This window comes from Balaenoptera ricei, chromosome 12 (assembly GCF_028023285.1).
Source record: "Balaenoptera ricei isolate mBalRic1 chromosome 12, mBalRic1.hap2, whole genome shotgun sequence".
Taxonomy (NCBI): Eukaryota; Metazoa; Chordata; class Mammalia; order Artiodactyla; family Balaenopteridae; genus Balaenoptera; species Balaenoptera ricei.
In genome coordinates, this window is record NC_082650.1 from 15,190,192 (window position 1) to 15,215,311 (window position 25,120).

General features: G+C 44.5%; 1 protein-coding gene across 2 annotated transcripts in view; it reads right to left on the reverse strand.

The window, feature by feature from the left end:
• Positions 1-9,100: 9,100 nt before the first annotated feature.
• The window catches only part of AKAP12 (A-kinase anchoring protein 12), a 100,747-nt gene continuing 84,727 nt past the window's right edge, over positions 9,101-25,120 (reverse strand). For both annotated transcript variants that reach the window (XM_059940984.1, XM_059940985.1), the window contains 2 exons: positions 11,147-16,139; positions 9,101-10,154 (listed from right to left, as the gene is read on the reverse strand). In XM_059940984.1, the coding sequence (XP_059796967.1) occupies positions 11,155-16,139 (4,985 nt within the window). In that variant the 3' untranslated portion in view covers positions 9,101-10,154; positions 11,147-11,154. The remainder of the gene's footprint in view (positions 10,155-11,146; positions 16,140-25,120) is intronic.

Genomic DNA, 25,120 nt, shown 5'->3' on the forward strand with positions numbered 1-25,120 from the left:
ATACCCTGACAGTCGATTTGATGACCCGGAAGGCTACTAAATGACCAACAGGTGGGATACACTAGGCAAAGGGGTGATGGACGTCCCAGGAGGGATGGAGTTGGCGGCACAGGATTTCATCCTGCTACTCAGAACAGCCGCAATTTAAAACTTATAAATTGTTTATTTCTGGAATTTTCCATTTATTCAGACGGAGGTTGACTGCAGAAAGTGAAACCTCGGATAAGGGTACTACTGTATATTCACATCTCCCAACTTAAATGAGTCTTCTGCCTAGTTAACTTCTCTGAATACCTGAAAGGGAAGATCGAGGTGTGCCTCCACAGCCCTTCAGGCAGACAAGGGGTCTTGAAGACCAGAAAGTCATGGGAATCACAAAGGATCTGGTGGATGGGAAGAGAGGGGGTGAGTGCCTGCACCCTGATGGAGATGGAAGGGTAGGTATTGTGTTCACCTACTCATGCTGGGGTGCAGGGGCTCTTAGCAGCTTGCGGCCACCTCCTCCATGTGGCAGACCTGGACAATGCCAGTTCCCTCCCCAAACCAAAAGCTGAGTACAGATAAGGAAGCCCACCCTACCCTGGGATGCTTGGTACCTATGTAATCCCAAGAGGCTATAAACTAATAATTTATTCTGAGTTTTTGATGGTACCAGTTTAAATAAGCTTTGGACATTTCAGTTGATGGTATTGTTCCCAGTGATTTTGAGGTTCTTGACGTCTCGTCACAGAAAGAATTCAATGAGAGACAGAGTTACAGATAAGAAGTGGATTTATTTACAGACGCACACTCCACAGACAGAGTGTGGGCGATCTCAGAAGGCAAGAGGGCCGTGAAATACGACGTCGTTAATTTTTATGGGCTGGGTAATTTTATAGGCTAATGAGTGGGAGGATTATTCCAATTATTTGGGGAAAGGGGCGGAGATTTCCATGAATTGGGCCATCGCCCACTTTTTGGCCTTTTATGTTTGGCCTCAGAACTGTCATGGCGTTGGTGGGTGTGTCATTTAGCATATGCTAATGTATTACAATGAGCATATAATGAGGTACAAGGTCCTCTGGAAGTCAAATCTTCTGCCATCTTGGACCTAGTTTCTTCTAACCAGTTTTTGTCAGGTCCTATGGCTATGTCACTCTTTTAAAGGTTGTGCCCTGCCCCCTTTCCTCCTGTTTCATTAAGAGCAATCTGAACACCTAAGCTTTAGAATTAATTTGAGCTGCCATTCTCCATGCTTTAGCCCTTATTAATCCCACTGGTTCTATTACTTTTCCTTTCTTAGGGAAAACAATAAACGACTCATTCAACAGATGTTGCTAAATGATAGATTCATAAAGAACTGTAGGATTTTATTTTACCATAGGAAATATGGCTTTAATGGGAATAAAGCATTCCATTAAAATGTATTTATCAATTATTCTTCAATAAAGCTGAAAAATAAATAAACAAGGTAGCTTGGATAATGATAAAAGAATGGAGAGTAGAGTGGACCTCAAACCTCCTTGTTAAAGTCATAAGAACTAGCCACCATTCTTTTTTGTAATTTCACCTTGCAAGAGAGGGGAAGAGCTGAGACATCCAAAACAAACATTTCAAGTTCAAAATGTCAGACCTCAGTCATGCGTTTCAGGTAAAATACTAAATTGCTTTGTTTAAAAAGGTACAGGCGGGCTTCCCTGGTGGCGCAGTGGTTGAGAATCTGCCTGCCAATGCAGGGGACACGGGTTCAAGCCCTGGTCTGGGAAGATCCCACATGCCGCGGAGCAACTAGGCCCATGAGCCACAATTACTGAGCCTGCGCGTCTGGAGCCTGTGCTCCGCAACAAGAGAGGCCGCGATAGTGAGAGGCCCGCGCACCGCGATGAAGAGTGGCCCCCACTTGCCGCAACTAGAGAAAGCCCTCGCACAGAAACGAAGACCCAACACAGCCAAAAATAAATAAATAAATAAATAAATAATAAATAAATAAAATTAAAAAAAAAAAAAGATACAGGCACTTAGAAGGATGATTGCGGAGGATGGTATGTGCGTGGTGCCTCCTGAAATCTGGCTAGGAATTGAGATGGGGGAGCGGGAGCCCCCTCATACTAATTCACTAGGAGTGAATTCTAAGACAAAATTATGTGTACAGGGAGTACAGTTTATTGTAATGAAATTTAACTTGCTCTTCGGGTTGACTTTGCATTTTTATGACAATTTTTGCTTTGGTTTAGTCCTCCATTTTGGTCTAGAACAAATTATTGCTATATATCACTTGCGGGTAAGCAAGATTTAGGCTTGGAAATCTTTAAGCAAATAAAAAAATTAATTATCTTAAGATACGATCAATGAAACTCCTTTTTCTAGAACTAGCTCCTAAAACACAACTGGAAGACTATCACTAAACTGTTAATAGCTCTCTAAATAAAATAAAAACTAGGGGCTTCCCTGGTGGCACAGTGGTTAAGAATCCGCCTGCCAATGCAGGGGACACGGGTTCGAGCCCTGGTCTGGGTAGATCCCACATGCCATGGAGCAACTAAGCCCGTGTGCCACAACTACTGAGCATGCGCCCTAGAGCCCGTGAGCCGCAACTACTGAAGCCCACGTGCCACAACTACTGAAGCCCCCGCACCTAGAGCCCATGGTCCGCAACAAGAGAAGCCACCGCAATGAGAAGCCCCTGAACCGCAACGAAGAGTAGCCCCCGCTCGCCACAACTAGAGAAAGCCCTCGCGCAGCAACCAAGAACCAATGCAGCCAAAAATAAAATAAATTAATTTTTTTTAAAAATTAAAAATAAATAAATAAAAATTAGACTGAAAATCTTTAGTGTGGAAAAAAAATGGATAAGGATGAAATGATATTGTGGTTTCGTTCTCCTCTAGCAGATCAAAAAAGAATTTTTTTTGGCACCTTGTGCGGCATGCGGGATCTTAGTTCCCCCACCAGGGATCGAACCCCGGCCCCCGGCTGTGGAAGTGCAGACTCCTAACCACTGGACCGCCAGGGAATTCCCAAAATATTTTTTAACATAAAGAATAGTTATTAAATTTTTGACTCAAGCTTGTGCTATTCTCTGGAAAATATTCAAAATCTACCCTGCCTAAATTCCCTGGTTGTTGTGAAGATTGATCCTTGTGAAGAAGGCATTACAAACTGAAGGGCTGAACCTGGGGAAGCAAGATCCTTCTTTTTTTTTTTTTTTTTAAACATTTTTAATGGAGTATAATTGCTTTACAATGGTGTGTTAGTTTCTGCTTTATAACAAAGTGAATGTTATACATATACATATATCCCCATATCTCTTCCCTCTGGCGTCTCCCTCCCTCCCAGCCTCCCCATCCCACCCTTCTAGCTGGTCACAAAGCACCGAGCTGTTGGGGAAGCAAGATCCTTTATAGGGTGTCTGTGTGCTCCTCCCAACAATACTGTCAGACATGTGTCCCATGTTTACAGTTGAGGAAATTGAGGCCCAAAGAAGTTAACGAACTTTTCTGAGGTCACCCAGACAGGATTCAAACTCCCATGTGGCTCAGATGCTATAGTCCCCAATGCGCAACTATTTCTGTGGGCTAGAAGCAACTGGGGGGAAGGGTTGTCAGGAGAGGGGTGGGGATCTGGAAGGGGAAACCTTTTTCACCTGTTAACCTATTCATTCTGCTATTGAGGCGATTAACTTAAATCTGTTTTATTGCCTTTACTACAGTAGTCCTAAAACTTCAGCACATCAGAATCTTCTGGAGGGCTCGATAGAACACTGCAGAGTATCTGATTCTGTCGGTCCAGGGTGGGGCTGAAGAATTTGCACTTTAAACAGGTTCCCAAAAGATGATGATGGAGGTGATGATGCCAGAAGCAACATTTTGAGAACAACAGCATCGCTATACAATTTGTGTTGTAGTATTACTGCCTTTTCTTGGTTCTACTTTCTTCTCAGAATTGAAATAACCAGGGGAGGGACTTCCCTGGTGGTCCAGTGGGTAAGACTCCGCGCTCCCAATGCAGGAGGTCCGGGTTCGATCCCTGGTCGGGGAACTAAATCCCGCATGCATGCCACAACTAATAGTTCACATGCCACAACTAAGAAGTCCACGTGCCACAACTAAAGATCCTGCATGTTGCAACTAAGACCTGGCTCAGCCAAAATAAATAAATAAATAAATAAATAACCAGGGGAGCTAATAAAGGGCCAGAAAGGGATCTATGCCATTTCTAGCATGCTTCTCTCTTTGAAGTAAAGTGCTCCTTAATGAGATGTGTGCAACGTACAGATTGGTGCATGAGCCCTTAGAAATGCATGTTTGAGAGGCCCTAGAATTTATTTTAAACCTCCCGGTTCTCATTCTAAATGCCTTTGTAATCTCTGAGCACAGAAAAGATCATAGCCATAGTAACCAAATACCCTAACTAGTTTTTGAGGAGGTCACCTAGACAATCCTCCTTACTCTAAGAGAGGCAAGGATCTGGATGAGGAAACAAAATGGTGGTAATTACAGAGTCCAGGTCTCCCAATCCAGGGCCCTTTCTGCTATCATCACTCTGCCTAGGAAACCCTTCCTTGCCGTTAGTCATTTAAATTTATTTCTATAATTTTTTTTGATTAGCAAAAGAAAAAAGACTTGAGTCCTTTTATCTTTCCGTTTAGATTAAGATGCCCAGAAGCAGACAAAGGTCACAAGGTAGCCAGCCAGAGAGAACTGGGTGCCAGGAGGATGCACGGCCTAGGGGGTCCCGGGAGTGACCGGGAAGAGACTGCAGGTTTGGCCCCCTCCCAGCCAGAGTCCCCTACCCCACGATGCATGCCCCCACCCCACGTTGCATGCCCCCCACCCCAGTCTCCCTGGCGAGATGTGCCAGCAGGCCACAAAAGCTGAAAAGGCAACAGGGAGAGGAGGAAAGATAGGAAGTGCAGATGACACACAAAGAGAGCATGTCTGAAAAAGATGTTTATGATATTTGAGGAAGATCAGTGTCATTATTCTGAATCTTCCAAAATACTCAAGGACACAACAGTCATCAGGTTGCTTCTAATGGGTGGTTTTATTAAAACTTCTCTTCTGATTACTAATATTAATGTACTATGGTGGATTTTGCTCTTTACTTTGTCAAGCACCTTCACAAGAGGAAAATCTTGTGAAGCACCTTGTCATGCATTCTGAAATGAGGAAACGGCTGTGACAGGGTAAGTGAACCCAACAGCCTCAACTTTCTTAGTCACCAAAGTTGGTACATGAGCTTTTAGGAAATGTCGTAGGGATCTGTGTAGGTTATCTCCCCCTCTGTGTCTCCAACGACGTAGAGAGGACAGAAGAGCCATCGATGTCTGTCCTGCCTGAACCCTTTTCTGTTTATAAGACCCATAAAGCCAGCTACTGGTCCTGCATTTTCCCTTGGGGATCTCACAGGCCTCTTAAACTGAGCACTACCCAAACGAATATCATCACCTACCTCTACCCACGTCGGTATGTGGCTCCATATCCAGGTTTTCAACGCAGAAACTTCATTTTTTTTTTTTTTAAAGTTTGTCATTTTATTGCTTGGGGGGCGGGCGGTGTGTGTGTGTGGTGGGGAGTTGGTTGGGTTTTTTTGGTTTTTTGGCTGCACCTCGTGGCTTGCAGGATCTTAGCTCCCCGACCAGGGATTGAACCCAGGACCCTGCAGTGAAAGCGCCGAGTCCTAACCACTGGACCACCAGGCAATTCCCCGGAAACTTCATTCTTCAGGCTAAGCTGTTCCTATGACAAATAATCAGGTATCCTGCCCTGAGGCCACCTCCTAACATCTGTTGACCCCCTCACACCCCTCCAGCCAGAGTGCCGCTACTTTAACATAGGCCATTTTCAGCTCTTGCTAGATTATTATAGTAACATGTTAGCTAGTCTCCTCCCAACCTCTGGTCTTTAATTCTCTAGAAGCAATTCTCTAGATGCATTGGCACTTTAGGTAGAGACTCTCTTTTTAAGAAGGGCTGTCCTGGACCTTGCAGCATCACAAGCGTTTGGTCCCAACATTAAAATTCAGTAATACCCTAGCCATTGCGATAAACAAAAACTCTACAGGGGAGTGGGGCAGAATCACAACCACTAACACTGCCTTGGGAATGGCAGAAGGATAGCATCATTTCTCTGCTAAAGTAATGATATCTTAGGATAAATCCCACTCCTTAAAATGGCCCGCTGGCCAACACCGTAGTACCCTTTCCATAAGGCCTTTACAAAGAACCCTAATTGTGTCCAGGTCTCAAGTCCTAGAGGCAACCCCACCTGCTTTCCCAGGAATTAGGTGAGCTCCTGAGGCTGACAGTGGTTAAGTAGGATCAAGCACAATGTGGTTTTTAAATTGGCCTAATTTAAAGGATTGTCGTTGTGCTTGTCAATTATACCAAGTTATTTGGGATTATTAGAACAAACAAACGCACAGGGGTGAGTTAGAGCTAGGACTTAGCACTCAATATCCTGTTGTGGGAAAATAACACCTTGGGTCCTAATTTCATCATTTATGAAATGTTACTCTACCTCTGGTCTCCAAATATGAGTACAATATAAGGAAGCTTCTCTTAAGTTACATGTAGTACTTCTCGTGTTAAAATTTTTCATGTCAACAAGAAATGGGAGAATATGCGAAGTCATGAGATTACCTCAGTCCTAAGTGTAGGATACTGTACAGATGCCTGTTATATTTAAATATCAAAAAAAGGGGTTGATTTCTAAGCTGTGACAGCACTAACAAAAAAAAAAGTCATGATTATCTTTATCTTCACCACCATGCCACCCCCAAGTCCTGGTCACCTTAGCTAAAACCTGTGCTATCACATAAGGGCTGGTGATCTATATCTCAACTTTCTTATTTATAAAAGGAGAGCCAGGTCATTTTCCTAATTGTAAGAGATGGTAAGGAATTTGGTGATGAGGAGAAAACTTGCATTTGCGCAAAAATTGTGCCAGGCTATCCAGCAGATTCATCTCCAGAATCACACTAGAAATGAAGACATGTGACATTGGTCACGTTCAGGTGCCAACTTTTTACTTCCTGGGAATCCTTGGACTGTGTCCATTTCCTTTCTTGCAGTTGGATGAGGGGTTTCTAACTCTGGTTCTGGTTACCGGTTGGGATTTCAGTGTGTGGCTATCCAAAAACTACATGAAACTGTGTTCATTTTAGGGAGTTGGAGGTGAGCCAAAGGTTTAATGAGAGTCTAATTAAAGGGACCCTGACCCAAAAAGGTGAAGAATCACTGATAGAGACTTCTGTGCACTCACACAATCTGAGATACATTCCAAACTCCCACGAAGCTTTGTGGACAGTATCTCAAAGGATGATTTAGTTAAAAGTAGAAGTGAAATGTGTGATGAATCTCATAGCAGCTAAGAGCAATCAAAACTGAATTATGGTGAAATTATAGGAAGAAAATCCATGGCATTTAATTAGGTTGCATTTTATTTAGATAAATGAAAATTTGCCCCCCAAACAGAACTAGGAATCAAATACTGTCTCAGATTAAAAAGGAAACTGCTAAGCTTGAAGCTTACACTGAAAAGCTAAAATTTCCAGCCCTTCACTCACTACCTGTAGTTCCAAACATCAAAGGAAAATACCGGAAAAAAGTATCTGTGTGACAGAGAGAGGCAACTCGGGTGTACCATTAGCAAAAGAACCTGAGGGGCAACATTTTATATTCTTCGATTACAAGAAATGGCGAGAGTTTACAAGTCTTGCATTGCTTTCTATTGAACATGGCTCAATAGTAATGCCAAAAATAGCAAAGTTTAGGCACTTGCTCCAACTTCTGCAGTCTGCATTTGATTATTACGTACTTCACAAATTAACAGCAGCTTTAGAGTTATAATACAGAATTGTATTTCATGCTACTGTTAATAGCATTCCTCCTGTTAATAAAACAATGATGCTTAATGGACATAGGTCCAGAGCTTGTACGGAAGTAATCCAGGGCACATCAAGAGCACAGTCACGAAGCAACCACCACTGGAAAACCAATTGTGATGGCCAGAATGACCTGGCCACGTGTATTAAGACAAGACCAAATACAAATGGGATGAAGTGGCAGGATGGAATTTAAACCCCCCAAAAATGATTACCACAAACTACACAAATCTTTAATCTGTTCAAAATAGCACGAAGTTTCTTCCTGCCGTAGAAAGGAAGTTAGTTGATATTTAGAAGTATAATGGACTCCTTAAAAACTGCTACCATCTCCAAATTTCAGTTGATCTTCAAAAATTGACACCAGCATTTGGATTTTTTTAAAGTACCAAGTTGGAAAAAGAAATATCTTTAGATCAGAGGGTGTTTTTTTTAATTTGGGGATTTTAAAGTTTAGTAATTAAGCACAAGTGGCTATTATATGTGTGAAAAACTCCCAAAAAGATACTAAATGTTTTCCAACTACAAGACCATATGCTGTTACCATGAGGGGGTCTTTCTAATATGGCCAATTTTTTTATCGTAGTCAGGTTTGTTGGTTTATGAGAAACTACTTTCCAGTTTTGACAGCAAACTGTCTTTCTGCTGAAAGACTATTCTAGTTTTGCTAGAATGTTATACTTCAAAATAATTTAATTGGCAGTTGAAATTTAAGTTCTCAAACTGGAGTACTGAGTTTGAGTACAATTTAAGAAGTGTGCACACCAGGCCAGTGCTACCCATGAAAAACTGGGACTTTCTGGTAGATGGGGGACTGTTCTTTGTGTGGCACTTGTCTGACAGAATCCTTTAGGTATTAGCGTGAATCAGAAATCATTTTGACACTTTAAAAATTTTTTCCAAGATCACGTGTTAAGTAAGGCATTTTTACTACTAAGCCTTCTTAAAATGTCTTTCTAGAGACATTTGTCATTAACAGATATTAACAAAGAAAACTGACTTTTTCAGGAAGGCACCACCAGATGGTAGCATTGTTTCAGTACCGTCAATCTAAAAAGCTCCTGGTTTATTTCAGCGGATCCCTCTCTGCCTCTGACTTCCTCTGATCCCCAACTCAAACTGGTGTAAACTGGTGGCATCGTGTAGTGACTACATTAGAAACTTCTAGCTTCTCTGCTTTTAGAATGCAGTAAACATATGTCCCAGGCTTCCTATTATCTAATAAATCCAACAAATCTAAGTGAAGCAAATGTTTTATTGAAATCAGTTGTCAAATCACAATTTATCCAAATGATAATGCTACATTGTTCTTAAGAGTGGGCACAAATATGGCACAGACACAATCCAGCATCTATCAAAATACCATCTGTAAAGAACCTGACTTATTTCATGCTGTGTGTGAATGTGGTCCAGCATAGAAGGTAGACTCAAAACCAGTCGATTTTTTTCTTGATAACATGAAAAACATTTCACTACTTTGCCTCAAAATTAAGCACACTCATCTGTCCGTAACAACCGTATAACAATTAGCAGAGAAGAGTTCAAATTAATCTGCTACTGAAAAAAACTTCCTTCCAACCTCCACTGGGGGGACAGAAAGAAAAATTTCCCAGTAACAATGGAACATTCTATATGTTTCCCCCCCAAAAACACTTTTTATTTTTAGTGCACTGTGCATAATAGGAAAGTGACCAATTTCAGAGTGATACTAAACACTCTGAAAGGACATAATCCTTAGTGAATTTTAAAACAAGAAGTGTAGCTTCTGATCAGGAATGTTAATTCTAGGAAGCTCTGTTTTCAAAGGTTGTAACTGAGGCAGACAGCTTCCTGAGACTTCACTGTGGTTACATGCCCCGTCGTATACTGTGTGATACAGAAGGAATGCACTATACTGTAATTACCTTAAACATTAAGAAAAAAATATACAATAGATACAGAAGGAGGATTACTTAAAACATACACTTAAATACATAAAGAATGATACTCCAGTTTGAGAAGCAGAACTAGGTATTGCCAACTCCAGTTCCGGGCTAAGAATTAAGGACCTTGAATCAGAAACATTATATGGTACCAAGGGAAAATATCAGGGTGGTCTTGAAAGGAAGAAATGTTATCTGGCTGCAGCTCCCGATGAAGCCTCAGGATTGTCAGGGGTTCTCTAGAAATGAGAGCAGTTGATGTTTCTGTTCTTCCGTTCCCAAAGTTCTGTAAGATTGGTCTCGTCAGCAGCATTCGTTTTCTTCTCCCACTCGTCTTCACATTCTGGTCTTGCAAATACACAACTGTAACTGTAGAAGGAAGTCAGAATCAAAAGTAAATAACATCTCCTTCGCCTCCCTCTTTTATTCAACAACAGAAGAGTTGTGAAAGTGAGTTGCAGCCAATGGGAACCCTAGTGAAAACCACAGTTTAACTCTGTAAGAAAGAAAGATGGTGAAGGTCCATAATACAGCATCCTTTGCTACCCGAACACCAGTAGGCAGGCTCTCACATGCCCTGGAAATTTTTTTAACTGCTTCTTACTACTGCTGGAAGAAATCCAAGTTTTCCCAGAGAGCTATAAACTAAGTTTCAAGCACTACCTTATAAACCTACTTTGGACTTCTAGTTATTAAAAAAAATGCAACAAAGTAGCTGTGAGCACAACATATTTCTTATGTCTTTGAGCCAAACACACACACAGTCACACTGGGGGTAAAACGAAGTCATTACTTTCAGGACACCAGTAAGACTGAAGAGCATGTCAATAAGAAAAAGGAAACTAACCCTGGGGGCTTCCCTGGTGGCGAGTGGTTGTTAAGAATCCGCCTGCCAGTGCAGGGGACACGGGTTCGAGCCCTGGTCCAGGAAGATCCCACAAGCCACGGAGCAACTAAGCCCATGCACCACAACTACTGAGCCTGTGCTCTAGAGCCCGCGAGCTGCAACTACTGAGCCTGCGTGCCACAACTACTGAAGCCCGCACGCTTAGAGCCTGTGCTCCGCAACAAGAGAAGCCGCTGCAGTGAGAAGCCCACGCACCGCGACAAAGAGGAGCCCCGTTTGCCGCAACTAGGGAAATCCCACGCGCAGCAATGAAGACCCAATGCAGCCAAAAATTAAATAAATAAATAAATAAACAAATAAAATTTTAATAACCTGGATCTCCTAGTCTGGTTGAGGGTTATTTCCCCAGATGTAGGTTCTGCATAAAATCCTAATTATTTGAATTCCTGCTTCCCCCATAACAAATCTGCCATCAGATGACAGAAAAGAGGGCAAAAAAAAGGAAGTTACTTACGTGATGTTTTAGGATTCTGTGGGTTCCGGTTTTGCCGGTTCTCTCTCTTGGTCCTGTGTCTCCTCCTGCGTTTGTGTTTTGATCTCTTTTTCTGACTCGCTCTGCCCTTTTTCTTCGTGAAATTCTACTTCCTGGCCATCTCCCTTCTCTTTCAGTTTGGGTCCAATTGTATCTGGAGACTCGCTGGTTGAGCCTCCTGATGCCTCAGCATCTTCCGGGGCTGAGGTTTGGTTCCCGGGGTCATCAGCAGCGTCATCTTTTTCATCTTCTTGGGATTCAAACGGTGACTTCTCTGTTCTTTCTCCAAACCCGGCACCACCGTCATCTTCTGGCACAGACTTTGTTTCAGGGGCTTCTCTCTTTTCCTTGGATGGGAAAGCTACCTCTTCAAGCTGCTGGCCATCTACCCGGGAACTTTCTACCCTAGTGGCCGCCATCTTCTCTAAAGCTTCATTCACATCTTTGGAAACATCTGGATGTGTGTGCTCCCCGGCACTTAGTGGGGACTCCTCTTTGGCTTCGATGGTTTGTGTTTCATCCAACGTGCAGGCCTGAAGTTTGCTTTCTTCTTTCCCGATTTTCTGTCCAGCCTCCTGGCTGTCAGCTTCCATCAGTTGAGCCTGGGTCTGGAAAGCAGCGGCCGTTTCTTCTGTACCCCCCAACTGGTCAACAACTGTCTGAATTACGTTTTGTACAAGCTTGCAGCTCTCTGTCTGAAGTTTCAAAATCTCATTTTCAGCCTTTAAATCTTCCTCTCTTGTTTTGCTTACTCTGCCTTCCTGACAACCAACCTGCTCACTGTCTCCATCTGACTCCCATTTCTGTGATGTGGTTTTATCTCCTTCCAGGTCAGCGATGATGCCTTTTTCAGGTGTAACAGATACTATTACCGGTATTGATACGGCCTGAGACTCAGTCCCTGTGGGCACCGCATCTTCTCCCGGCTGAGCAGGAGAGACTTCGTCTTTTTCTGAGGACTTTTCTTCCGGTACTAAACGTGCCTCTGCAGATTCCAAAGTTTCCGCTGTTTCTAAAATCTTGATAGCTTCTGCTAAGACCTTGTCCCCCACTGCTGCAGCTGTTAGAGCTAATGATGCCTCAGAGCTTTGAACTTGAATTTCTGTGCATGCCTCTTCCTCGTGAACGGGCAGAGAAGAACTTCCTTCAAAACTGATGACTTCCTTTTCCCCGTCTATGATGGTTACATTCACTGCCTGAACCAGTTGCTTAGTGAGCTCTTCACATGTGGTAACAGCTGGTTTGCACTCAAGTTTCTCTTCATTTACTTGAGTTGGCTCTAATTCCGTTTTGTCCCTTTCCACTTGAACTACCCTCTCTCTCTCCACTGGGGTTGGAAGAGACTTAGCAGGACTCTGGAGTTGGAGATCATCATTCTGAAATTCAGCTTTTTTCGTAACTTCGTCCTCAAGGGCAACTTCAGTTATCTTTTTCTCGGTTATCTCTGTGTCAGCAGACACCACAAGTCCTTCGACAGATGGCTCCTCTTTGGTTTCCTCATCAGCATGTCGGCCAGCCTCTTGAATCACCTCAGTCTTTGAAAGAATGGGTACAGTTTCCACTGTTACCTCTTTATCTGTATGTTCTAGAACCTCTTCCATTTCTGAATACTTTTCTTCCTGGGATTGAAAATTGGAAGGTTCTGGAGGCATCTCTTTCAGTGCAGGAAGTGCCTCACCTTCTGTGACCTGGCATTGGGTACCGGATAGAACCTCACCATCTTCATCGATTTCCACGATCTTGGTCTGCTGGCTTACATTTGTAGCTTCAAAATCTGCTACTGGGGTGCTTCTATTGGTCTCACTGTCTGTGAGGGTTTCAGCTGAGTCAGGAGCAACAGCCTGTTCTGGGACAGTCTCTGGTTTTACCGCAACCACGGTTTCAGCTGGACAAGTGCTTGTAAGCTCCCTGGCCTCTGCACTCTCTGTGCCTGGAGGAACTTTTTCCAAGCTTTCTGGGGTGGCCTGTACAATCACCGTCCCCTGTGTCAAAGTCTCAGTTTTCGTTTCTTGTACATGTACTTTGGATGCTCCATCCATTGCTTCCTTCCAATCGAGTGCATGAGAATCCTCTTCTGCTTCTTCCACCTGCTCCAGTATTTTTGCTTGTCCTTTCTGGGTTGTCTGGATGGTGTCGTCTAGCCCTCTGGCGTCAGGCAGCTGTGATTCTTCTTTAACTTTTTCTGCAACGGCCTGCAGCACCTCTTGGGTCCTCTTCGCCTGGTCTTCCACGTCGGGCACGCTGCCCTCCACCTCCTGAACCGGTGTTGCTTCCTCGGTGGTGTCTGGAAAGTCGGTTAACTGGGAAACAGCCGAAACCATGTCGGTGGTCTCTTCAGCACCAGAGGCTTCCGTGGCTTCTTCAGCACCGGATGCCTCTGTGGTTTCTGCGGCCGTCAGAGCTTCAGGGGTCAATTCCACCTTGCTGGTGATTGTGTCATCAGCGGCCTCCTGGCTCTCTGGCAGCATTTTGGTATCGACGGGGGTTTCCTCTGCAACAACTTCTTTTTCAAATACCTCCCCAGATGGTGACTTGTCTTCGTCTTCTGCTTGTTCAAGAGGTTCTGTCACCGAAGCAGAGATCCAGGAAGGTGCCCTTTCTTCGATGTTGGTAACGGCCCTTGTCCCGTCCATGACAGCCACAGTCACGGTGTGAACCAGACTCTTGCTGAGCTCCTCCGACACGTCGACAGCCAGCTTCTGCTCGGGGCCCTCCTCGCTCTTCGGAGCCTGCTGTGCTTCTGTTTTCTCCCTTTCCACCGCATCATACTCGGACAGAGGCACCACGGCTGGGACGTCCGAATCGTCCTCGTTGACCTCCGTTGGGCCCGTATCTTCCATCGTCGCTTGTTCTTGTTTCCCATCCAGCCTTTTCTTCCTTCGCCCAGGAATAAACTTCCTGATTGAAACCCAAGACTCTTCTTTCCCCAGCTCAGCATCTGAGGCTGAATATTCTAGGCCGGACCCAGCTACCAAGTCCTCGCTTTTCTCTTCCAGTTTTGACTTCGATTTTTTTCTCGAGGTGACTAATCTTTTAAATGACTCCCAGGTGGAGACCCCCTCCCCTTCGCAGGGGCTGCCGGCCTGCTCAGGTGAGGAACTTCCTGGGGGCTGGTCGTGGTCTTGGGAGCTGGCAGGGAGCGCGTCTGTGGCCGGCTCCCTGTCTCTCCCTGCTTCCTCTGGTTTTTGGCTGTCTCCTCCTCCCAGGGGTTTTGGTCCCCCTTCGTCGTCGGAAGAGGATGCTTTTCTTGCTCTTTTCTTGGATGACCCCACACAAATCAGAGCTTCCCAGGACACGGAGGTGTCAACCTTGCGCTTTGGCTCTTCCGGCTTCTGCTCCTCTCCGTTTCCCTTCCCCTCTTCCTGCACTTCAGAGGCGGCGCTCTCCGTGGAGGACAGGGTGGCGCTCTTGACCTTGTCCACTTCGTCCTCCTTGTCACTTTCAGAGAGCCTTCTCACGCGTTTCTTGGGCGTCACCATCTTTTTGAAAGATGCCCAGGGGGTAACACCTTCCCTCTTTTTCTCTCCGTCGGAAGTGGTCCCTTCCTCCGTCTCCCCGTCCTGGGGGGCCTCGGCCACGCCTTTCTCCAGGCACGTGATCTCCTCGGGCTCTTCGGGGGACGAGGCCGAGCTCTCGGCCTTGGGTTCGTCTGGACTGTCGGGAGAATCCGCTGAGGCTGGGTGCTGCTCCCCGGACTCCTCGTCTCCTCCTCTTTTCCCTTTCTGTTTCTTTCCAGAGAGCTTTTTTAAGCCGCTGCTAGTGAACAGCTTCTTTAAAGGGCTTCCCTGCCCCTTAACTCTCTCCTGCGAGGACGGCACTTCCGCCTCCCCGACGATGCCCTCAGGGGGCGTGGGCGGCGCTTTCGCGTCTGCGCCTGCGCCGAGCTCGGCCGGCTGGGCGTGGTCCCCGCTGGCGGCGCCCGCCTCTTCCTCCATCCTCAGCGGCGCGTCGGTGGGCTCGGCGTCCTGGAGGTCGGCGTCCGTTTCAAGCGGTTGCTCAGGCGGCGAGGGCTCTACTATTTCTTCCGCCTGGGCTTTCTGCTCCTCCGTGTCCTTCTCTGCAGTGCTGACGTGGACCTCCGCGACAATCTCTACTTTTTCATCGAATACTTCCGTTGCTAACGGGGCGGGTTTCTCTTCGGGAGGTGCTTGCACTTGGTCTTCGGGGGGCAGCTCCACTTTTTCATACTCAGCCGACAGCCTGGCATCCTGGGCACTCTCGCGGGCCTCCTGTGAGGGCGGCCGCTCGGAGAGATCTTCCGTCTTCTCGTTTTCTTCTGTGTCTGCCTTTTCTGGCTCTTGCTCCTTTTTCTTCTCTGAAGCCTCCAGCTCATCCTCCCGAGCCTTCCTGAAACTGGTCTTTTTTCGCCAGCCGGCCCAACCTTGAGTGAAGAATTTTTTGAAGGGCGATGCGGTTTCGCTGGCCACTGGACTCGTCGGAGAGTCTGGAGATCTGGCGGGTTCTTTCTCTTGTTTTTCTTCTTCGTCTTTGCCTTCCTCGGCTGGTGGAGCGGACTCCGCCTGAAGGGAGACTTCTGGGCGGCTCTGCTCGTGTCTGGGCGTCTCTTCGGGTTTCTCTGTGGACTCTTTCAGTTCAGTGTCTTTGGGTGTCGCATCCCCCGTCTCCTGGCTGGGCTCCCGGTGATCACCATACCCGTCGGACCCTCCTGGCCCTCCGCCTTCCTCCTTTTTGACGGTGAGGAGCTGCACAGCGTCAGACTTTTCTGTCTTATCCTTTTTCACAGTGAATTTGAAGCCGACAAACTTGAACACCTTCTTAAATCCTACGTCGTTCGCCTGGGCCTCAGTGGGTTGCGTCAGCTCGTCTACACTGCTTTCTGAGGCAGGGGTCTGTTCCGTCGTCTCAGGCATTTCCTCCTGCCCCTCCTTCGTGATGTCTTGAACCGCTGCTGAGTCAGCAGCCATGTCTTTGTCTGAGTCCCTTTCACTCGCATCTTCAGACTCTCTCTGTCCAACTATTAACAGAAAAAAAAAAGAGAGAGGGGGTGGGGAAGAAAAAGGTTGAAAATGATTACAATTCAAGACAATTAAATATTTAAAAAACACGGCCAATGAATACTTCCTTTAACATCAGGCAGTTCCAAGATCGGGTAATGGTCTTACCAGTATCTGTAAATCTCAATAGATTAGGCAAAAAATTAGTTATAGGTAAAGCGGCCGCAACATCACTAAGGGTAGGTCAACCAGACGGCGTATGCAAAATGGAATCACACATCACACCTAAGATCTAGAATCCATCAAGCTTTAAAGATAACTTCCACTTTATAGGAAATATAAGGTTAGAGAAACTAAGCTAAATAAGTACCTAGACAAATCTAAAGGAGGGGCATTCTATGTGATAACTACCTGGCCTGTTCAACAAGTCCCCAAAGGCGACCAGAGCTCCTTGGGGAAATTCTGGGCTAGGTCAGGGAAAGTACAAGGAACATTTTATTGTGACAAAAGGGGGTGCTCAAAAGCTTGGGGGGGTGGTGCATATCCAAAGGACACAGGAGCCAGCTTGAAAGGGCTCCTGCTGGCCAAACTTTGAAGCGTAAAAAAAATAACAACAATGATAGGTTATAATACATTGAATAAAAATAGAATCTATGAACCAAGAGTGACACTACAAATACAACATTGTAAATCAACTATACTTCAATTAAAAAAGAGTGATACCAAAAAAGTAAATGTGAAGCAGGGGATACTTCCTTATGAAAAACCGCCAATCAATAAATTTAGATATAACTTCCACTTTGGTCCTTAGAGTCATTTCTTTAGAATTCAGAATTCTACCACATCAAGATTCATATTTATTAAGAACGAGAGTTAAGAAAAACGGTTCTTTTATAGACAATTGCTCAGGCTCTTCCTAGGCCGCAGCAAACTGCCGTTCAGCCTTGAAAATGCAGAGCATCACTGTCTCTGAACACGTATTTGTATCATTCATCAAACAATTAACTTAAAGGAAATAATATAAGTGGATTTTCGCTTGCAGTTGATTTGGAGAGGAGAAAGCCATGTTTTACTTCACTTCAACTGTAGGGTCAACTGAACTGAACTTTTTCAGTTGCTTAGAAAAATAAAAATAATTTCTCATTATATAAAATAAATGCAACACTGTTTCATGGCCAATGAGGTTACTCTTTTGAATGTGGGCCTGACTGAAGGCATTTGGAACTAGTCATATCACTATTAAAATCAGCTATTCAGAAACAAATTTTAAAAAGACAGGAATTAGGGGGAAAGTTTTTAATAGATGAGACTTGGAAGCAAAGCAAGGAAATTGACTGGCTGTAGCTTAAGCGGTTGCCTTGTTTGATAAAGCCTAGTGGCTGTTTGTCAGTAGGCTTAGAAAAACCATGTTTACTAACAACATTCTAATAACTCATTCAGTCAAGAATCAAGAGATGCTAAAACTTTTGGGTGAAAGGTTTCCAGCACACTTACAGTTTTAGAGTATCAACACACAGATTTCTTCGTTTCAAAAGCAACAACTTCCTTTATAATGGAGAAATCTGCCAGGCACCACCTTAACCAGGCAATCAGAATTAACATCTCCAGTAATGGGACAAAACTGTCATCATGCTTCGTGATGTGAGGCACTGAGAAGGCCAATAAATCACCTACACAGTACTCCTGACAAAAATGTTTAACAGAATTGAATCGTGTGGAAACAGACAACAGCCCACATTGAAGCCTGGCCTGAAATATAAATGTCGCAAAGGACAAAAATCAAACATAAATACAAATGGATTGTCTGCAAGTAACTTTCAAATAGTTTAAGGAGAGAGAATGAGGGAGTATGGGTAGAGGAGAAAGAAAATGTGGTAAAATATCAGTGAATGGTGAATAAGGTCAAGTGTATATGGGTGTTTATTGTATTTTTCTTTAGGTTTGAATTTTAAAACTTGTTGGGGGTTAAAGAAGCAAGTCAATGTGATTTGATAAAGGGTGGGATTCTGTGCTAAATTTAAAAATTTAAGAAACATAACAACCAGAGACAGCAGGCATGGTCCTGGGTTGGATATTTGTTAGGGCAAGCCAGCTCAATTTTTGGGTCTCCTTGGGATACTCGATGTGAGATTAGAGGAGATGAATTCTTACCAAAATGAAAGGGTAGAAATTTTGACTGAAGAAAAGCAGGTTACCAAACAGTGTATGTACTATGACCTCACTTTGGTTTAAACTCTCTCTCTCTCTCTCTCTCTCACACACACACACACACACACACACACACACACACACACCCCTCACATACGACTTCTGGAGGATGGGAATGTGATATATTTTAGTTTTGCTTGTCTGAATTTTCTCATTTTCTATTTAGTATTGCTTTCTGTAATAAACAAAAAGGTCAATTAAAACTGACGCACAAAAAGGTCCCAATAATGTTGGAACAACATACTTAATGCCTGCTGCACAAAATGAAGCTTAATAATTATAACCAGTTCCAATACCAGTGCTTAGAACGTGGCAATAAGTATTTGAAATACAGAAATATGTGGAAATACAGAAACCATATGCATATCCAAATGCATAAATTCCTTTAATTTACATCATCTTATTTCTCCAAGAAAATAATTTTATACTTTATGTGAAATATTACAAACCTATGTCTACAAATTTCCATTTTACTATTTATTGGGTTTCATTTTGAAAGTGAAGCCTAGAAAGTTCACTGAAAAACTGTCCAAAGTACCACCCAAGTGAAGACCAAAGCCCGCATGCAGAGCCCTGTTTGAACATGCCTTGTACTGTGCTAGAAATCAACCTAAAGTCCTTTTCCCCTTGCTTTTTCTTTTCTAACATTACCAGATGTATGGCTAATCACAGATAAAACCTGTGACCATCTGGGCCTCTTCTTCTGCAGAGAGGAAGGAAGGATACTGAGGAGGCGCTCTGACCCTGCCCACGTACTTACAGGGGTGGGCAGGGCCTCGGCTTTGGTGACAGTGCGTAGTTGTCTCTCTAAGAGTTTTTTTTGGGAGTTTCAGCCAATTCTCATTTTTTTCTAACTGATATCAGCATCTAAGGTAGCATTAAAAAATAATAATAATAAAACCAAACTGAACATTTTTTTTTTTTTTGGCCTCGCCACAAGGCTTGCAGGATCTCAGTTCCCCGACCAGGGATTGAACCCAGGCCACGCCAGTGAAAGCTCGGACTCCTAACCACTAGGCAACCAGGGAACTCCCCGAACTGAACATTTTTTAAAAAAATTCATTTATTAATTTATTTATTTTTGGCTGCGTTGGGTCTTCGTTGCTGCCCGTGGGGTTCCTCTAGTTGCGGTGAGCGGGGGCTACTCTTCGTTGCGGTGCACGGGCTTTTCATTGCAGTGCCTTCTCTTGTTGCGGAGCACACAGGCTCTAGGAGCATGGGCTTCAGTAGCTGTGGCGCACAGGCTTTAGTTGCTCTGCAGCATGTGGGCTCTTCCCGGACCAAGGCTCGAACCTATGTCTCCCGCACTGGCAGGCAGATTCTTAACCACTGTGCCACCAGGGAAGCCCCCCGAACTGAACATTTTAGGTAAGGAAGGTCTGAAGAAAAACCAACTTGACTACTTTCAAGTACACTTCTTAAAGGGAACTTTTTCCTTTTCTTTTTTAAAAAAATCAATTTGAGAACCAAACACTGAACTCTAGTTAATAACATGCATGCTGAAGTGTTTAGGGGTGAAGCATACTGATGCCTGCAACTTACTTTGCAATGCATAAAAGAGAAGTAAGACGGACTCATGAACAGATACAAGGATGGATAGCTGAAGAGATATGTGAGAAGGCAAGTATGGTAAAACATTAATTATACAATCTAGATAAATATACATGTCTAATATTCACTTTTCTTTCAACTTTTTCATATCATAAAATTTTTCATAAATAAATAAATTTGGGGGGAAAAGCTCCCCAGGTGATAAAAAAAAATCACTTTGAAATACACATTTGTGACCAACTTTAGACTTTATAAACAATAAAGGAGGACTTCCCTGGTGGCGCAGTGCTTAAGAATCCGTCTGCCAATGCAGGGGACACGGGTTCGATCCCTGGTCTGGGAAGATCCCACATGCCGCGGAGCAATTAAGCCCGTGCGCCACAACTACTGAGCCTGCGTGCCGCAACTACTGAAACCTGCACAGCTAGAGCCCGTGCTCCGCCACATGAAAAGCCACTGCAATGAGAAGCCCGCGCAGTGCAAAGAAGAGTATCCCCCGCTCACCACAACAAGACAAAGCCCGTGCCCAGCAACGAAGACCCAATGCAGCCAAAAATAAATTAATTTTAAAAAAAGGCCCAATACAGCCAAAAATAAATAAATTTATTTTTTAAAAAAAATAAAGGAAAAATTACAACCCACATTAAATACTGAGGCAAATATCCCAAGAGAAAGAAAAATTCAGACATATGTGATAGACTGTCCAGAGTATCCAACCCTGACATTCCTTTCCTTCTGGGAACACTTTCTCCCCATTATTTCTTTTAAAGTATGTATAATCTTCTGAAATAAGAAGAATATGCTGTTTATTTATCTCTTGTAAAAATAAAATACAGTGTGTGTGAAAAAAAAAAGAATATGCTGTAAGTTTCCATTTGTTCCTATTATAATCCGGTTTATACAGTTAAGTCTAAGGATTTCTTGAAGTTAAGTGCATTTCGATGAACTACTTTACAAATTTTCCCAATTATAAAAGCATACTCATCAGAGAACTTTCTGCAAACACTTCTAATGCAACACAAGAGATGTGACCTTTTTTTTAAAGATGGATGATATCATTGGAAATACATTAGAGGAAAAAGTCAAAGCCCAATAATAAACTCTATTCTACTATAAATTTACTAGTAATGCACACATATAAAAATTAAATTTCCTGCCAGCAAGCAGGAGGTAAAAACACTCATTAACTAACCTCTCTAGAAACCATTAGAAAATGCAGAGACGTTTTGCTAACATAGTAGGAGAAAGTAGGTGTTATACACACACCATTTCCCCCCTGTTTCCCCTCCATGCTCCTAAATCTGTGTTTCAATTTGAAACACCTTTTATAAAACTCTGGGATGACTGGAATGTTTACAGTCAAAACTCGGGAAACAAGGATGAACAGCTGCTAACTGGTATTACAAAACAACTATTGATGGTTCCTTATAGCTTAGCAATATTCAGATGTTCTCTTTAGAGTGTTATATGGCTGAACCCATTAAAAAAGAAAAGTATTTAAGATCACAGGAAAATTTAAAATCCTAACTGGTCAACTGGTCTGCAGTCTCTTTTTACCTAAGTAATCCTAGGAGCTACTATTGTCAGAACAATCTTCCAGACTGGGCAAGGCCCCTGCTGGCCCAGATGGTGCCTTTGTGCTTTGTGCAAAAGGCTGGAAAAACCCAACTCAGCCCTGATTTCCACTTGGCCTTCTGTACCAGCTAGACCTGTACAGACCTTACAGAGAGGCCCTGTTTCCTAAAATACCCCTTTGATCACATCATGAAGCTAGCTGCCAAACATCCCTAAGGGCTCCAGGATCTAGGGGAGTGTCTCCTAAACTACTAACCTGGCAGCCAAGGCTGCCTAAATTACATTCTAACATATAAGCCAACTTAAAAAAAAATTTTTTTATTGGATATATGCATATGTATAACTGATTCACTTTGCTGTATACTTGAAACTAACAACATTGTAAATCAACTATACTCCAACAAAAATAAGCCAACTTTGATCGCACACTTGCGCTTTAGAGGTCTGTAATCTGCCTCAAACACGTGTGGCCACGTGGCTACCCACTCAGCTGGGAACCCGCAGGTAGTGAAACTTAGATCATTTTTTTCAGCCTCGTTTCCTATGACTGGGCCAGGCGCTCGGCATGCTGCAGCCCAAGTAGCAAGGCCTGCTCCGTCCTGTTCTGCATCCCCCATTTTGCTCGCCTGCCTCTGGGCTCTCCGGGGCGGGTGCGGGGGGGGGGGGGGGGCGGCAACTCTCTGGTCTTGCCTAAATCCTTGTGATTTTTCGAGGCCTGTATCGTTTTCTACCTCGCCCGCCTGCCGGGCAAAGACCTTCCCAGGTGACCCCAGCCTGCACAATCTCTATCCCAATCCTCACCCCCCTCCTTCTAGGTCATTGTCTTCCCGGAGGTGCCTCTTTCCGGCAAGAAGCAACATGCAGCCTAGGCCCTCCCTTGCGCTGCGGTTCTCTTTTTCAGTCTCCGGGCGAGGTGCTGGCTCGGAGAGTGCAGGGTTCGGGCACATGCTCCGCGGGCCTCAGCGAACCCTGTGGAGTCCAGAGGGTGGCTCTGCAGCCCTGGGCATGGTGTCCTGTGGTGTCCCTTCCTAACACCCGCCCCTGCGCGCTCCTGCGCCGGCAGCTTGATCAACGCAAGGGAAAGGAGGAAGGATGGAAACCCACACACCCATCTAACTGACACTTCGGGGGGCGCTCCCGGCGATCCGGCCCGCCAGGCCCCGGGGCGAACCGCCGCTGGGGGGCGCGCGCTACTCACGGCAGATACTCCAGCAGGGCATGGCGCGCGCCGCTGGCCGGCAGGGGCAATCCGACAGAGGCGCCGGAGGCCCCAGCCTTCCTCTGCCGGCTGCCCCATCGCGGCATGGAGACGCCCCTGGGGGACTCGCGCGCGTCACAAAGGGCGCAGCCTCCTCGTCAGCCTGCAAGGGGAGGCCCTGAGCATCACCCCCAGGGCCCCCTCTTCCAGGCGAAGCACACCAGATGCCGGAAACCAGCCAAACCTCCCTGGCCAAAGGCCGCCAAACCTCACTGCCGCAGCGTTCCTGTACTGCCTCTCTCTTATCCGCACAACATTCCATCGAGTAGTTGATCCAAAACCCGCATTGCCTATCGGTGGCCCAGGGCATGGCAGGCACCTGTGCCTGGGCGGGTTTGTTTGTAAGTGCTTTAATTTCCTAAGTACTAGAATAAGAACTGGGTTCCCATTACGAAGCTATCATTTCCAGTCATAGAGCCTTAGAGCTGGAAAGCAGAGGTCACCTGGTCCCCCCAGCTGGTTTACAGGGGAGTAAACTGACTTCAAACATGGTTGTATGTGGGAAATGCAAAACGGTATAGCCACTTGGGAAGACAGTGGGGCAGTTTCTTGCAAAACTAAACACACTCTTACCATCTGATCCAGCAATTATGCTCCTTGGTTTTTCCCTAAATATTCTTGGTATTTACTCATACCCACATTTGGTATGAGTTGAAAACATGTCCACACAAGAACCCACACACGGATGTTTATAGCAGCTTTACTCACAATTGCAAAAACTTGGAAGCAACCAAGACGTTCTTCATAGGTGAATGGATAAATAAACTGTGGTATATCCAGGCAATAAAATATTATTCAGCACTAAAGACAAGCTACCAAATCATGAAGACGTGGAGGAGCCTTAACAAGCGCACATTACTAAGTGAAAGGAGCCAAACTGAAAAGGCTACATACTGTACGATTGCAACTCCACGGCATTCTGGAAAAGGCAAGACTGTGGAGACAGTAAAAAGATCAGTGTTACGGGGGTAGGGAGGTGGGAGGGATGAACAGGCAGAGCACGGAGGACTTTTTAGGACGGTGAAATACTCTGCATGATACTCTAGATACATGTCATTATACATTTGTTCAAACCCACAGAATGTACACCACCAAGAGTGAACCAATGTAAACGAACCCACACCAATGTAAACTATGGACTTTGAGTGATAATGATGTCAGTGTAGGCTCATGGATGGTAACAAATGTACCGCTCTGGTGTGGGACGCTGATAGTGGGAGAGGCTAGGCATGTGTGGGGTTAGGGAGTATATAGGAACTGTACTTTCCACTCTTTCTTGCTGTGACCCTAAAACTGCTCTAAGAAATAAAGTCTATTTTTTACAAAATGGTAAACACAAAGTTTGTCTTTTTAAAAGAAAAATAAACTCCATGTACTCTCAAAGCATTAAAATTCTTATTCTCCAAGCATTGTAACTTTGCAATTTGTTAATGCCACTTATGACAAGAAAAATTATTTAGACATGTCAACACCTACACTTAAGAGAAAAATTGCTATATGTCTGATGTGGACAGCAATTCAAATTCTATTTCAGTGTAAAAAGCAGTTTTTTCATGGTTACAGTCATGAAAGAAGAAAGAACACATATATCCTACGCACCCACTCAAAGATAATGATTCAAAAGGTCACCTGAGTACACCTGTAACTTATGTAATATTGTACATCAACTCTACTTCAATAAAAAAAAATTTTTTAATGTTGTAAGATCACCTGACCATCAATTTTGTTACTTTGTCAAGGTAAAGACTGGATAAAAGCAAGAATCAATGGGCGCTGGACTTCCCTGGTGGTGCAGTGGTTGAGAATCCACCTGCCAATGCAGGAGACACGCGTTCGATCCCTGGTCCGGGAAGATCCCACATGCCGCGGAGCAACTCAGCCCGTGCGCCACAACTACTGAGCCCACGAGCCCTAGAGCCTGTGCTCTGCAACAAGAGAAGCCACTGCACTGCAACAAAGAGTAGCCCCCGCTTGCCGCAACTAGAGAAAGTCCGCGTGCAGCCACGAAGACCCAACTCGGCCGTAAATAAATAAATAAAAAAGAATCAATGGGTGCTAAATGGGGGAGGGGGGGAGTTGGGCTGGATACTTACATGCCTAATGGTCGAAAGGGTGGTGAAATCGGACAACAGCTCAACATCAACCTATGAGGGACAGATGGACATTGTGTACAATACCTTGAGAAGGAAACAATGTCATCTGTGGCTAAGAATGCACAACCTAAATTCAATTAGGAGAAAGCAAACACAAAATAAGGAATGTGGTAGAAATGGGAAGAGAACTATATGCTTTGAACATGGCAATATCTAAAAGACAAAGGTTATACAGATGTTCCAGATTAAAAGAGGCTAAACAGATTATGACGTAATACCTGACCTGAGGATGGATCTTGCAATGCAAGGGGAGAAG